General features: G+C 47.2%; 1 protein-coding gene across 27 annotated transcripts in view; it reads left to right on the top strand.

Annotated features, from left to right (window-relative positions):
* Nucleotides 1-15,226, top strand: part of HDLBP (high density lipoprotein binding protein) — a 43,676-nt gene that overhangs the window by 19,551 nt on the left and 8,899 nt on the right. For all 27 annotated transcript variants that reach the window (XR_015274659.1, XM_086844585.1, XM_086844593.1 and 24 more), the window contains 22 exons: nt 381-535; nt 997-1,212; nt 2,837-3,043; nt 3,499-3,714; nt 4,527-4,733; nt 4,932-5,039; nt 5,560-5,664; nt 6,096-6,174; nt 6,836-6,975; nt 7,253-7,357; nt 7,661-7,774; nt 8,089-8,175; nt 8,344-8,475; nt 8,779-8,997; nt 9,845-10,066; nt 10,288-10,506; nt 11,208-11,346; nt 11,753-11,907; nt 12,504-12,608; nt 13,257-13,391; nt 13,927-14,070; nt 14,243-14,428. Coding sequence is in view for 26 of the 27 variants with exons in the window: in XM_086844585.1 (XP_086700711.1) it covers nt 381-535; nt 997-1,212; nt 2,837-3,043; nt 3,499-3,714; nt 4,527-4,733; nt 4,932-5,039; nt 5,560-5,664; nt 6,096-6,174; nt 6,836-6,975; nt 7,253-7,357; nt 7,661-7,774; nt 8,089-8,175; nt 8,344-8,475; nt 8,779-8,997; nt 9,845-10,066; nt 10,288-10,506; nt 11,208-11,346; nt 11,753-11,907; nt 12,504-12,608; nt 13,257-13,391; nt 13,927-14,070; nt 14,243-14,428 (3,395 nt within the window). In the remaining variant the exon portion in view is untranslated. The remainder of the gene's footprint in view (nt 1-380; nt 536-996; nt 1,213-2,836; nt 3,044-3,498; nt 3,715-4,526; nt 4,734-4,931; nt 5,040-5,559; nt 5,665-6,095; nt 6,175-6,835; nt 6,976-7,252; nt 7,358-7,660; nt 7,775-8,088; nt 8,176-8,343; nt 8,476-8,778; nt 8,998-9,844; nt 10,067-10,287; nt 10,507-11,207; nt 11,347-11,752; nt 11,908-12,503; nt 12,609-13,256; nt 13,392-13,926; nt 14,071-14,242; nt 14,429-15,226) is intronic.

Below are 15,226 nucleotides of genomic sequence, written 5' to 3' on the forward strand. Positions count from 1 at the left end.
TATGTTTGTCTTACCCCCTTCTGATCTGCACCCTTGCTCTGGTCCTTTCATGTCTTTCTGCTCAGCCTGTTTTGCCGTAATTGAACCTCTCTTGACAGAGTTGGCAATAAGGTGCTGTTTGCTGCCGCCATTCACTTGCATGTTCACTCTCTGCACCCTCTGTGCCAGCTCAGACAAGGCTGGTGGTTTGTGGCATCAAATGCATGTCAGTTGTGCTCCAGACTTAGCAGCCCCATAGGCGTAGTTGTAATAGGATTAATAGCAGGGCACGGGCCATTTGCTCTCCCTTGTTAGCGGTGCCTAATTACAATTGCACTGCCTGTGAAGAGGGGCATTTCTGCAGGTAAATTGACTCATTTTCCCTAATTGCTTTACCCCAGTTACAGCTTTAAACTCTGAAGAAGAGAATGATCCTCCAACCTACAAGGAAGCCTTCCCTCCACTCCCTGAGAAAGCACCATGCTTGGAAACTGCCCAGGAACCCAGTGGTCCCTGGAGCAAAATTCGACCAATAAAGGCTTCTGTCATCACTCAGGTTGGTGGATGTCTTTTCCCCACTCCCAAAGGTGGCTAAGTAGTTGAAGTGAGGCATTCCCTGGAGTATGAAATCCTTGGTGTGTCAGCCTCTTTGTTTTATGTTACCCTGGTACTGCAGCTGAGAGCTAGGACTGCTCTGGAGGGGAGGGATATGTTGGAAAACTGTTCAGAAGGAGCTCTGCATCCCTGTTCCACAAATAGCTGAAGCAGGCCTGAAGGGAGGATTGCAGAATTCCTGTAATGAGTGCTAATCCCCCTTTAGGAAGAGTCCTAGTGTGGGGCAGACTGGCTGCTGCAGTGTTCCTGCACTTCCCTGGGCACAGCTGGTTGATGTGCTGCACAAACCTGGGAGGTCAGCTTGCCACTAACATCCTGTGTGGCCACGGGAGCAGGAAGAACTGTCAGACAAAAGCACACTGACAGTTTGCTGTGCTCTTCTGTGTGTCTGTGGCTGAGCAGGTGTTTCATGTGCCGCTGGAGGAGAGGAAATACAAGGACATGAATCAGTTTGGAGAAGGCGAGCAGGCCAAGATCTGCCTTGACATCATGCAGAAGACAGGAGCTCACCTGGAGCTGTCTCTTGCAAAGGACCAGGGCCTTTCCATCATGGTCTCTGGCAAGCTGGAAGCAGTCATGAAGGCTCGGAAGGAAATTGTTGCTCGACTGCAGACTCAGGTGAGGGCAGCTAACTGTTTCTCACTTGATCCTTGCTCTTCCTCAAGACTCCTGAATGCTTTTGAGACCCTTGGGTGTGTGTGCTTATAAGCCAGAGAGGTGTTATTAGATGACTAATTCAGCTTTGCCATATATTTTCAAAGCATACAGTTGGCAATTTGGAATGGAAATGAGGCTTAAAATAGGGTTCAAAGCTAATTACTGGTCATGGTGTTGCATGAAGGGTGGAGTCTTCAATCTGTGACTTTGTGCTGAGGTGCTGGTGCTGGCAGGGCACAGGCCCCTCATGCAAAATTCATAGTGTGTGAGAATGGAATGGTGCTTTCTCTGAAGTCCTTCAGAGAAGAATGTACAGGGATGGGAGAAAGAAAAGTAGAGAAGAGGGAGTTCTGCCAAATGCTGGAAGCTTCAGATTGGGATTCTGAGTTGTGTAACTTGAGCCTGATTGGTAAGTAATTGCAGACTCCTACCTTGAGTTGCTTCTCCTTTCAGCCCTCTGCATTTTGATTTCTTACCTTCAGGTTCTTGAGTTCATTATCAAAGCAGTAATTCTCATTAAGATCCATCACAGCCAGGTGTCGTGGTATGTTTTAAAGTGTAATGTCCAAGGTAGCAAATGCAATAGTTAATACCATGTCTGCTCAGAGCTGTTCAGCCTGTGTGTCATACCCTGCCCCAGGGAAGAAAATGGGACAAACCCTACATAATGTGCATCTGAAAAAATAGCTTAGGTTGTACTACCACAGATTCATGCCCCACTGCCCTCAAATATCCCTCCTACTTGGCCTCATGTCTGAAAGGTGTGCCTGTATTGCAGCTTATCCTAGGCTTGGCTGGCATCAGTATGTGGACAGGAAGTTGAAGGGTCACACAAAGTGATCTGGTTTTGATTTGATTTATTTCTTTTTCCATTGTAGCTTGAATTGTAAGTGCCTAGTTAGTTAGTAGTTACATATTCACTGGGATCAAGAGCATAGTAGCAGTCCTAAGCTCTCAGGTCAGTAAAAACTCATTGAGAAGGGAAGAAGTCGGGAATCCCTGTTACAAACCAGCCCTCTAATGCTAGATTGAGAAAAGTTCTGGAGACCCCTCTTTTTCAAGAGGAGCCATGTAGAAGTGGTCCCTGAAGCAGCGTGTGCTGCTTTGAAGACACCTTAGCACTCAGTAATGGTAACCATAGTTGAGCTCTCTGCCTGCTGGAATAAGTTTCAGGTGTTGAATTTCAGTTTCCTAGGAGTCAGACTATGTCTTCTTCTCTGTAGCCTTGGCAGCAGATATCAGAGTTCAGATAAACTCTACCCCAGAGCCATCATCCCAGTTGCTCTCTGGTGCTGAGAGACTGTGAGACAGTGGAGCATAGACACCTACCTCCTCATCTGTGCCTGAAGGCCTTTGCTTATTCAGAGTACTGCTCCTGGGAAAACAGAAAGCTTTTTAGGGAATAGTGGGGAATAGTCTAAGACTCCTGGAATACAGACACCTTAGATCAACTCCTCTAGTGTAGTATCAGTGGTGTGCTAGAGTGCATTGCTTTTACTCCTCAGTTGTAGCACTAAGCAGCATCTGATAAAGCTTTCCCTGTACAGGCAAGGGCTCTAATAGATGCTTGGCTTTTGTATTGCAGGCTTCAGCGACAGTTGCCATCCCCAAGGAGCACCACCGTTTTGTCATTGGAAAGAATGGTGAGAAGCTGCAGGACCTGGAGCTCAAAACTGCAACCAAGATCCAGATCCCCCGCCCAGATGACCCCAGCAACCAGATCAAGATCACTGGCACTAAAGAAGGGATTGAAAAGGCCCGACACGAGATCCTGCTGATCTCTGCTGAGCAGGTACTTCAGTCTTGGGATCTCTCTCATGTCATTATCTGAACAGCCATTTTGGTTCTTCATGGTATTTTATATGTTTGTAGCCACCGTGGCCACAGCCAGTGGTAACGCTGTTAATGTGAACAGAGACGTATACTGTTCCACTGGCTGGCTGAGCACTGCTTCCATGTTCTGCACCTTCTGATTCTCCCTTTTGTCCATCTCTCTAACGTCAGATAAGCACTTCTGATATTTTGAAGTGAACCATATTATATGCCAGCTGAGATAAAACAAGAGATTAGAGACTGTCATAAATTGGGAACAGCGGTATTTGTAGATGGAAAAGGATGGAACCTGCAAACTGGAAAGGGTGCTTGGGCAAGAGTGTCAAGTAAGACAGCACTAGGAATTCAGTTGTATGTGGAGAGATGGTAGTATCAACAGCAGTTTCCACTGAGGACTGTTTTGGATTCTTCAAGGATAAGCGTGCCGTGGAGCGGCTGGATGTGGAGAAAGTGTACCATCCCTTCATTGCTGGCCCTTACAACAAGCTGGTGAGTGAGCTCATGCAGGAGACAGGGACACGCATCAACATTCCTCCACCCAGCGTTAACAAGACAGAGATAGTCTTCACAGGGGAAAAGGAGCAGCTGGCCCAGGCTGTGGCTCGTGTTAAGAAGATCTATGAGGAGAAGGTATGGATGGTCCCTAGAGCTTCCTATCTTCCCCGCGCCTGCTCACAGCCCCTCTTCCCTTCTTCTACTTTTGTGCATCCTTCAGTTGCATGCCCCTTGTGTCAGCTCTTGCTCAGCAGCCCTTGCAGTATGTCGACCTGGGTCTTACCATTTCCTTGCTCAGCAGAGTGGGACTTGGGGTGATTTTGCCGTGGAGGTGACAGATCTCCTGTTTTTTGTGTAATGGTAATTAGCAGACCACAAAGAACTCTCTGGGTGCATGTTTTCACAGGTGCTGCAAAGGAAGGAGGGAAGTGTGAAAGCTACAGTGTGGCCAGCTAACAGTATTAAAATTGTTACATGAGTAGAAGTTGCTGAAAAGTAAATTTCACTTCAGTTTATTTTCCATTGCTAGTGTCACTGGGAATATCCTTGTTGTGGGTTGTTGGTCTGTTTTTCCTCATGGTTACGTCTGTATTTATACCAGTCTGAATTTCAACACAGATAATCAGCTTATAGCATGGTGTTGCATTACAGCACTGCCTGGGGACAGCTGGGCATTGTGCAAGGGCAAGGGTGTGTATGTGGTCTCTTCCATGTAGTGTCCCAGGGATCTTAAACAGAATTTTACAGATAAACTGTAAATTTTTGAGAATAGGATTTTCTGTAGGCAGGTCGCAAAGATGCAGATGCTAGGGTACTGCAGAACTGTACTCACCTTTGCTTTGATCTTTCCTGGGTGCTGAGCTTCACTGCATCTTGTGTCTCTTCCTTTCACTTTTGTCCTTCCCTGCTCCCTTGTGATTGATGCTTCAGTGCCTCTGCTTCTACAGAAAAAGAAGACTACTACCATCGCTGTGGAGGTGAAGAAGTCCCAGCACAAGTATGTCATCGGCCCCAAGGGTAATTCCCTGCAGGAGATCTTGGAGAAAACTGGAGTCTCTGTCGAGATCCCACCCACTGACAGTAGCTCAGAGACGGTGATACTGCGAGGCGAGCCTGAAAAGCTTGGGCAAGCATTGACTGAAGTCTATGCAAAGGTATTGGCAGGATTGGCCAGGACTGCTTTGAAAGCCCCACAAAGATACATCCCTGGGCACTGATAGGTGGAGGGGAGTGGTTGCTGTCAGAGGATGCAGCTTAGAACTCAGTAAGGAGGGTGCAGCATGGGAATTGGAAGTGAATTTTTGAGAAGGCCTCTTCTGGTCTGTCCATCAAACAGCTTCTCTGTCTCTCAGGCCAACAGTTTTACCGTCTCCTCGGTCTCAGCCCCCTCTTGGCTTCATCGTTTCATCATTGGAAAGAAAGGACAAAACCTGGCCAAAATAACTCAGCAGATGCCAAAGGTATGGATGAAGCTTAGCACCAGTTGAAGCAGAATGTGATTTAATCCAGCTCACTCTTTGTGGAGAGAGAAATGTATTTTACTGTGGATAAAACCAGGGAGGAAATTACACATATCTTAAAATATTCAGGGGAACTCCCAAATTCTGCTGCCTGGAACACTTCCCATCCTATATTACTTTCAAGCATTGAGTCCTTCAAGGGAAGCTGTATGGGTTAGTGTTTGGTGAATTGATGTAGAACCTGTAAATGCTGACCTCAATGAGGCTTCTCTCTTGTGAGTTAGATGGTATCTGGAGAAAGGCTAGGTGAGGAACTTCTCCAAAGTCCTTGCAGACTCCAGGACAGCACCGAATCCTTATGCTCTAGATGACATTGAAATGGTCAGAATTGTAGGTTGCCTGCTTCTAAAATCACATGTACCCTATGTGGTAGGGATTGATGGTGTAGGCCTGACTGACAGCATTTACCTGGTTTGTGTCTTGGAAAATTCTTAGTGGTCTCCTTGCCTTGTGTCTCAAGGTTCACATCGAATTCACTGAAGGAGAAGACAAAATCACTTTGGAAGGACCTACAGAAGATGTGAATGTGGCTCAGGAACAGATTGAAGTCATGGTCAAGGATCTGGTAAGTTGGTGGTACTAGTTATGGTGTATAAGAAGAAAATGGGGAAAGGTGGGGCAACAGAACAGAGGTGAAGTGTAGCTCATGTCTGTGGGTATCTTCAGAGGCTTAACAGAACTAGCAGAAGGCAAGTTGTGTGACAGATAAACAAAAATCTTGGTTATGAAGCTTTTCTTAAAAAATCATGAGTGTATCTTTAGTCTTTTGATGCAGAGAAGGAAAGATTCTCTTTCAGTCACAGCTGGAGAGGCATTTAAGTCCCTTTAAAAGTTTCACAAGCATGGTGCTCTCAGCTCAAAGCAGAAGAGTGTTCTGCTCTGCTCACTAGCAAGGCTGCTTGTAGCTGGCAGCTGGAGTCAGTGCCTGCACTGGCAGTGGGCACAGGCAGCAGCAGAGGGGGCCTGCCCTGCCTAGCTCTGTACAATTCTTTGTAGATCAGCCGGATGGATTATGCAGAAATCAATGTTGACCACAAATTCCACCGACACCTCATTGGCAAGAATGGAGCTAACAGTAAGTGGGGTTCCTTTCTCATCCTTCCTGTGCTCAGATTCTCTGTGATTAGTCAATGATATTGTGGCTCTGCAGCTCAGCCAGGGTGCTGCCTCCATTACATCGCCTCTGCCCTTCTGGAGTGAAGTTGGCACAAGAAGATAAATGGGCAGTGAGGCCTTGGGATGGCTTTAATGTCTTGGAAAGTTGAACAGATTACTTTGTTGTGTCCTGGCAGAGTATTTGTGTTTTGGGGAGGTTGGAGAGTTATCATTTTCCTTTTTTCTGATTGGTCTATGTAAATTTTGTTTTAGAACTCAGTTGGGGTTGGGGGTAGAGGTAGAAATCTGCATGGTGAGTTTCCCTGCAGAAGAGAATTTGGGATTAGACATGAATGAGTATCTTCTAAACTAAATATAGTGCTGTCTGGGGAAGAAACAGATGCCTCGCTCTGGCAAGTGAACTAGTGCCTCCAGATGCTGTAGTATTTAATTGTACAGATTCCTGTGTAGCATGGATCTACTCTTGCTCGAACCCCGGATTGAAGAGGCACATTCCCCTGATTCAGCTCCACCCCTCTGGCCTTTCCTCAGAGCCTGTTCTTAAACAGCCTCTAGTCAAGGTGTCTTTGCTTCCAAATCTTGCCCTAGCAGAGTGTGTCACCACAGCCCTTGCCTTGCAGTTAACAGGATTAAGGATCTCTACAAGGTGTCTGTGCGCATTCCCCCGGACAATGAGAAGAGCAACCTGATCAGAATTGAAGGAGACCCACAGGGGGTCCAACAGGCCAAGAAAGAGCTGCTGGAACTCGCTTCCCGTATGGTTAGTGGGATGTGATCCCTTTGAGGCCACAGGGTTTGAGCTCTTGTGTTCCCTAGTAACCTCTTGGCAGAGGTGCGTGCCCCTTGCCCACTGAGCACTTGGATCTCCTGACAAGTGTGAGTTCCTCTATTCCCTTGGATCCCCTTTTCTGTCAACCTAGAGTGAATTATGTCTGGAGGAAAACACTGATGCCAAGTAAGCTGTCGGGCAGCAAGCTGGTAATTACAGTTATGTGACTCTCCTGCTGAACACTCCATGCAAACTCTGTTTTCTACAGGAAAATGAACGCACCAAGGACCTAATCATTGAGCAGAAATTCCACCGGACCATCATTGGGCAGAAGGGAGAGCGGATCCGGGAAATCCGGGAGAAATTCCCAGAGGTAAGCCTTTCTAGGAGATAGGGGATTCAGAGGACATATTTCCTACATCAGTAATAGACACAGGGTCAGTAAAGTCATGAATGTAGTGTCTCTGTGACTATGAGAAATATGTAACTGATAATGTGTCTGCTCATAAATCTAATACATGTGAGAAGGTGGTTCTTCTGGCCAGAGACTGCTCACGTGGTTACCCGCTTCCACATGGGAAAGGAGATGTGCAGGATCCCCCCAACCTTTGCATATACCTGACATGACAATTCTTGTATTCGTTTGAGTTGACCATAAGTGACCAATTTCCTGCAGGTTATCATCAACTTCCCAGACCCTGCACACAAGAGTGACATTGTCCAACTCAGAGGTCCCAAAAACGAGGTGGAGAAGTGCACCAAGTACATGCAAAAGATGGTGGCAGACCTGGTAAGGCAGACTTCATCTGCTGTTCTCTCTTCCAGGCCTGGATAACCCTGGAGTAGAGCAGAGCTTGTCTAGGGCTGACACACCTCAAGATGAGGGAACTGTGGACATGATTCCATGTGTATTGAGCAAGTAATACCTGTTATTTAAGGGCTATAGGAGAGGGTACATGTCTTTGCTTAATCTTGGAAGTGTCCCATATGGAGAATTCCTCGGGTCTAAGCCTGTTATCAGAAGCTTGTTTATCAAGTTCCTGGGATGGGGCCTCACTTGCCAGAATGGTGTAACCTTCAATTCTCCCTTCCTCTCTCTCTTAGGTTGAAAACAGCTTTTCTATTTCTGTTCCCATCTTCAAACAATTCCACAAGAACATTATAGGGAAAGGAGGTGCCAACATTAAGAAGGTGAGATATCTTTCCTGTCTTCACTGCTTATTGTGGTGACTTCCTGCAGCAAAATCTCATTCACTGGTCTCCCCTGCTCATTGGTAATGTAAAATAAAACCTCCAAGGCCTTTTTATCTGACATGGGACACCTCTCAAATGATTTTGCTGAGATTTTTTTTTTTTCAGATCCGTGAAGAAAGCAACACCAAAATAGATCTCCCAGCTGAGAACAGCAACTCAGAGACAATTGTTATCACAGGCAAAAGAGCAAACTGTGAGGCTGCTCGCCACAGAATTTTGGCTATCCAAAAGGAGCTGGTAAGTGAAACAACTGGCCTGTGGCAGATTAGGGACTTTAAAACATAAATATAGGAGTTACAGGAGATAAAAATATAGAAGTGCTTGCAGTGGGGTGCAGCAGTGGGGAGACAAATATAGATGTCAGACTGTTGACTCTTGTCGGCCCACATGTTAGGAGTGGCCAATCCCAATTCCCTCTGGTCAGGCATTTCTCACACTCTCTTTGCAGAGCTCCTGGCAATATGGGAGTTAGAGGGCAAGCAGAGTCTGTGCAAACATGTTCCTACAGCTTGACTAACACCCAGTACTGTCCTTGCTTAGGCCAACATCACAGAGGTGGAAGTCTCTATTCCTTCCAAACTCCACAATTCCCTCATTGGCACCAAAGGCCGCTTCATCCGCTCCATTATGGAGGAATGTGGTGGAGTCCACATCCACTTCCCTACAGAGGGCTCTGGCAGTGACACTGTGACCATCAGGGGCCCAGCCCAGGATGTGGAGAAGGCCAAGAAACAGCTGCTACATCTGGCAGAGGAGAAGGTGAGCCTTGCCTTACAGGGGAAGGAACAGGTTGGTTTGACCAGCTGTTTCTTTTTGGAGGTTGAAGTGGTTCCCTCTTTTCTGCATGGAAGCCTTTGGCATCAATTGAACAAATCCTCTTTTGAGGGATCTGAGTACAGTTTGGATGATTAAAAGAAAGCTGTACTTCCATCCTTGTGACAATGAGCTCTTCTCTCATAAATAGAAGAACTGTCTGTAAAGCATCTCTGGCCAGACTGATGATACAGTCAAAGTTAAGGCTCCCTGTTCCTGTGATTTGAATGTTCTTGGGTAGCTAGCTGCACTTCTCTGAAGCAGTTTACTCTGTAGATGGCCTTCACTTTTTTCATGATCTCTGCATTTCAACTCCAGTTCTTCCATTTCACTGCATATATTCAGATGTGAGAACTTCTGGTTACAAGACCTTGCTCTGAGTCGTGGCAGACTGGTCATTTTAATAGCAAGCTTTCTGGGGTCAGCTTGTGAACAAGTTCTCCCTGGGAATTGGTTGATTCCCTCTGTGAGCCTGGCTTGCAGTAGTCAGTTAGCAAATGATTGTGTTGCTTTTTGTGTGGGTCAGACCCTTCTCCTAGGGAAGGCTCTACTTATATTCTCACTGGTCGTGCTGAGTGTACAGTTAGTTTTTTGGCCCTGAGAACATCTTTGGGGTAGTGTCTTTAATTTAAGTCATTGTATACCTTTTTTACTTTCAATGGTGCACTGCATCTACCTTGCTTTTGCAGCCCTCTGCATGTGGATGCAGGTAATATATCTACATGCTGACTGTTGGTGCTGATGGATATTTTCTATATATTGACATGTTCCATGGGTCTCTGGCTCCTTTCAGCAAACAAAGAGTTATACTGTGGACCTCCGTGCAAAGCCAGAGTACCACAAATTCCTTATCGGTAAGGGTGGTGGCAACATCCGTAAGGTGCGAGACAACACAGGGGCCCGCATCATCTTCCCCACCTCTGAGGACAAAGATCAGGAACTGATCACTATCATGGGAACAGAGGAGGCTGTCAAAGAGGCACAGAAAGAGCTGGAGGCCCTCATCAAGAACTTGGTATGAACTTTTTCTACTTTCTTGTCTCTCGCTGTGGCAAGGTGTTAATGAGTCACCATGAAGGAGCTGCTTGTCCTAAAACCATTTGCTGCCCTTCGTGGGAGCTCAGGAAGTTCCTTTCTTACCTTGGAGTGAGGTTGTAAACTGATTGCTCTTGAGTGCAGCCAACTTGTGCCCATCACCAGGACAGGTAGGGTTGACTGGCTGTTGTATGTTGGCAGGATAACGTGGTTGAAGACTCCATGGTGGTTGACCCCAAACACCACCGCCACTTTGTCATCCGTCGAGGACAAGTTCTCCGTGAGATTGCAGATGAATATGGTGGTGTGATGGTCAGCTTCCCGCGTTCTGGTACCCAGAGCGATAAAGTCACCCTCAAGGGAGCCAAGGATTGTGTGGAGGCAGCCAAGAAACGCATCCAGGAGATCATCGAGGACCTGGTATGTTGTAGAAAAACTGTTTCTTCTGCACTCTGTTCCTTCAGCAGTGTCCTCCTTGAACTTGCTGTATGACCAAGCTTTATGTGAACAAGTCCCATGGTAGTTCTTGGATTTGAACCTTTGCTGTCAACATACAGGGTCTGCAGACTTCAGATCCTGGTCTGGGGGTAGCAGCTGGCTCCAAAATGGCAATGCTGTAGGAATGAATTTCCTCCTCTGACAGTCTTCTTGGTTTTTAGGGGTGGAAGTAGGAGACCACTCCTTGATATACATCTAGACATTAAAAGATTGGAGCCTTCCTGTGCGTTCTGTCTGGCCTTTGGCAGTGATTGCTTTCAGGGGTTTCCTGCACTGTGAATACTGGCTTTTGGAAGCAGTCAAGTGTCAGACCTTGACGCTTTATTCCCTTCTATCTTTATTTTTTTTCATTTCTTCTAATGCTTCCTCCTCTTCAGGGTATTAAAGAGTTTAAGCTTTGCTCTTGGCAGCCTTTAATGTCCTGAGTTGAAGGAAACCTTCTTTAAATCCTCTGCTCTTCTCAGAGAGGAATGATTCTAGGAAATTTTCAGTTCTTCCCGTCAGCCACTGTTATCTTTTCTGACTCCTCTCAGTGTCCATTTTGGATTTCACCATGCACAAATATCCTGTTTTCTGGTGTGAAAGAGGCTGTATCACAATAGAGCAACTCTGCTTTCCCACAGGAAGCTCAAGTGACAATCGAATGCACCATTCCACAAAAGTTCCACCGCTCCATTATGGGCCCCAAAGGATCCCGAATCCAACAGATCACCCGGGACTATGGTGTTCAGATCAAATTCCCTGACAGGGAGGAAACCCCAGGTATACCTGTGGATGTATGTTTGGATGGTAGTTGAGATTATTAAATAAGTGTAGTGTAGCCTACACTCTGTACCAGTGGGCATGTTCTACTTAAAATGTATGGAGAGAACTGATCCCTGGTGTTCCTGCAGTGTCCTTGAATCTGGGCTTAGCATCAACCTTGTCCTCTTGGGAAGGGGGATGGTTTCAGAAGGTCAAACTGCAGCGTGAACTGGGTGTTGTGAACATGTTATCATTGTAGAGTACAATGGGACAACAAGGACTTACCCTGACTTAAAAGGCTCTATGGACTTAGTGAGGTCTCTCTGAGCTCTCACTGGTGGCTGAGCCTTAGGATCTGGAGGAGGGAGATGATAAGCAAGGAGGGGGCTCAGTGCATTGAACACAAGACTTTCCATGTTTTCAGCCCCTGTTGTGGAGCCAGCTGTGCAGGAGAATGGTGAGGAAAGTGGGGAAGGCAAGGAAGGGAAGGACACAGATCCCAGCTCTCCAAAGAAGTGTGATATCATCATCATCTCTGGCCGCAGGGAGAAGTGTGAGGCAGCAAAGGAAGCGCTCCAGGTGTGTGGCTTTCTCAGCCTGTTAAGGTGGTGATGCTTGGATGTAATTTTTGGTGGTGGTAGTAAAAGCTGCTCAGTCCAGCTGCAATGCAAGTGGTCAGTGATGCTGGCTATAGAGGGGGTCTGCACTGCTCAAGAGAAGCCACTCTTCTTTGTGTCTTAGCCTGGAAGCTTGAATCATAGTGCTTCACTTTGCAATTACTAGTGCTTGTAAGCAGCCCCAATAGCTATAAGTGTATGACATGATTGTTTTACGGAGCACAGCTGGGAAGAGGAGGAGTCTGGTTGAGGCTGAGTCATTCCAGGTTCAGCAGACCTTGCTGTGCTTCTGTAGTGCTGTTTTGCAAGTCTCTGCTAGACTAAAGCCAAGGATGTGAAAACAACTTGTCCCACAGGTGGGGTTTCAGATGGCTTTTTTCGAAAACATGCATCATGTCATTTTGGTGTTCCCAGCTGTCCTCTCTTCCTGTCAAATTTGTATCCTGACTACAAGGGAATGTACCTCTGTTCAGCAAGATGTTCTTTTGGGCAACTATATGGCAAGCTAGAAGACAGGAGAAGTTTTTCCACTGGTAAACCATGCTCCATCCCCTGCAGGCTTTGGTTCCTGTCACCATTGAGGTGGAAGTTCCCTTTGATCTTCACCGTTACATCATAGGCCAGAAAGGAAGTGGGATCCGCAAAATGATGGATGAGTTTGAAGTAAGTTGTTACTCTTCCTTCCATCTCCTCTGTCCTGGAGAATTTGTAAGTGACCGTGTCGGAGGTTTGGACAGTTACAACATACTCAGGTCTGCTGTGCAATCCAAGGCTCCATAATAGGAAAATGATCCCTTTGTGTTTTGGACCCTAGATCCAGGGCTTGGTACGTTTGTACGATCGGTGTTGATGTTGTTGTGAGTGTTGCATGACTTGTTTGGTATCTGCAGGGAATTCCTCATCAGTATGAGAGTTGTTTTTCTCCTCGGCCCTGGGAAACAGCTCTGCTGTGCCTACTCATTCAGGAGAATTCTCCAGAGCCTCTGGGGCTGATGCAGGTTGGCTGCAGTCAGTGTTGTTGAAAATATATTTGTTTCCTGGCCTCTCTAGGGCAGTACAGGGGATGAAGAAAAATACTTTTATTGAAAAACCATCTAGAAATGGTGCCAGGCAACTGACTCCAGGTGGCCAGCTTGGTGACCTCCAGAGGTCCTTTATAACCTCAGCCATTCTGTGGTTTTTAGGCTGCCGGGGTGGGAGCTGGTCTTGGTGTCAGGTGAGACCAGTGAGATGCTAGCTTGCAGTCAGAGGAATCACAAGCGATGCAGAATGAGCAGTGATACAAAATGATAATCACTACTTGTTATTCAGGTGAACATCCAGGTGCCTGCTCCTGAGCTGCAGTCAGATATCATCACAATCACTGGGCTGGCTACCAACCTGGACCGTGCCAAGGTTGGGCTCCTGGAAAGAGTGAAGGAGCTGCAAGCTGAACAAGAGGATCGGGTAAGGCCTGTGCCTCTCCTCCTTCCTTCCAGCCAAACATGGCCTCAGCCTCTGGGTGAAGACTCCTGGAACACCTCATCTTTTAGGGGCACCCTTAGCTGCTCTGTGGGTGTGGAATGGTCATAAATGGGTTACTCAAATGCAGCTCATTTACCATGAACAGACAGAGTTTGGGAACGTGGCTTTGGACTGACCAGGTCTTTCTCACACCTTCATGTACTTTTGAGACACTTGCGGGTGGGAACCTCACTGTGCTGCCAGTGTCTCTCTGCCTATCCTCATATCCTTATCCTTATCATAGCCCTGAATAATAGGTTAGGGATGAGTTGGGTGGTTGTTTGCTGTTAGCAATTTCCTTCTGAACTTGGCAAAAGCACAAGGCTCCAGTGGATGGATGGCTTGGGTGCTCAGGCGTAGCCCTGCAAAATCTGTTCCATGGATCTCAGATGCCAGAAGGAAATGCTGTGACTTAAGTGGACATCACTGGAACAGCCACAGTGTGTTCATTGTTCTCACTCTGCTTCTCCTTTTCCAGGCCCTACGAAGCTTCAAACTGACAGTCACTGTAGATCCCAAGTACCACCCTAAAATCATTGGGAGGAAGGGAGCAGTGATCACTCAGATACGCACAGAGCATGAGGTCAACATCCAGTTCCCTGACAAAGATGATGAAAGCCAGGTGAGAGATCAGACAGAGTGCAAGGATGGCTAGTGGTTGTCTCTGAGCATCTTCTCAAGAGTTCTATACTCTCTCCACTGCTTTTGGATAAGGTGCAGGGTAAAGGGGGTTAGCAGGGAGAAAGCTTGCTCAGCTGCTTATGAGCTTGGTCTCACACATTTCTGTGCCCCAGGCCCAAGACCAGATCACCATTACTGGCTATGAGAAGAATGCTGAGGCTGCCCGGGATGCCATCATGAAGATCGTGGGTGAGCTGGAGCAGATGGTTTCCGAGGATGTGACTCTGGACCATCGTGTTCATGCACGCATCATTGGTGCACGTGGAAAAGCTATCCGCAAAATCATGGATGAGTTCAAGGTGAGCAGCAGGGCAGTGCCACACAGGTCAGTGCCAGGCTGGGCCTGGGCAGCCACGTACTCCTGTGTAAAGAGCTTGGTGATGAATGAGGCTCACATCTTGTGGTTCTTGTGTCTTGTGCCTTTTCAGCATCTTCAGTTAGAACAGACATGAAAGAAATGCCAGTGCGGCCCTGCTCACCTTCAACTCCCCCAGCATATGAGCTGCATCCCTGGCCCAGGGCACCCTGGTATGCCCAGGGCAGCCAGGCTGTCTGGACACTGTAGCTAGACACCAGCTAAAGCATCCTCACACCTCAGCTCTGAGTTATTTTTCTCTGGGAGCCAGGCCAAGAGCTTTTCCTGTTTTGCTGGAACCCAGACAGAACTGGAACCTGAGAATGCTTCCTTGGTGCTCTGGATTAGCACTGGGCTCTGTCCCTCTCTGGAGCCCTTTTCTTGGGTTTCTTGCGGACAGGGTCCCATTTGATCTTGAGAGAGGCAGAGCTACTCTGATTACTGGAAGTGGGCAACCAGGCCTCTTGCTGGGAGGCTCTGTGAGGAGGCTGTCCCCAGACCCCCCCCCAGCTATTTGAGCTGAACTCAGGGAATTCCTCTGGCTTTTCTCTAGGCCACTGTGGATCCCCTTGACTTTGGGAATCATGGTGTATTCTCAGGGCTGCAGAGGTGGCAACATCAGCTGGCTCCGGGAAGGTCAGGGACCTCTGCCCTGATAATGTATTGCATCAGCAGCAGGCTTTACTGCAAGGGCAGCAGTGAATGTGAATACTGAGGGATGGGATTTTGGAGACTTGCATTT

This window comes from Cyanistes caeruleus, chromosome 10 (genome assembly GCF_971803275.1).
Source record: "Cyanistes caeruleus chromosome 10, bCyaCae1.hap1.1, whole genome shotgun sequence".
In the NCBI taxonomy this organism is placed as follows: Eukaryota; Metazoa; Chordata; class Aves; order Passeriformes; family Paridae; genus Cyanistes; species Cyanistes caeruleus.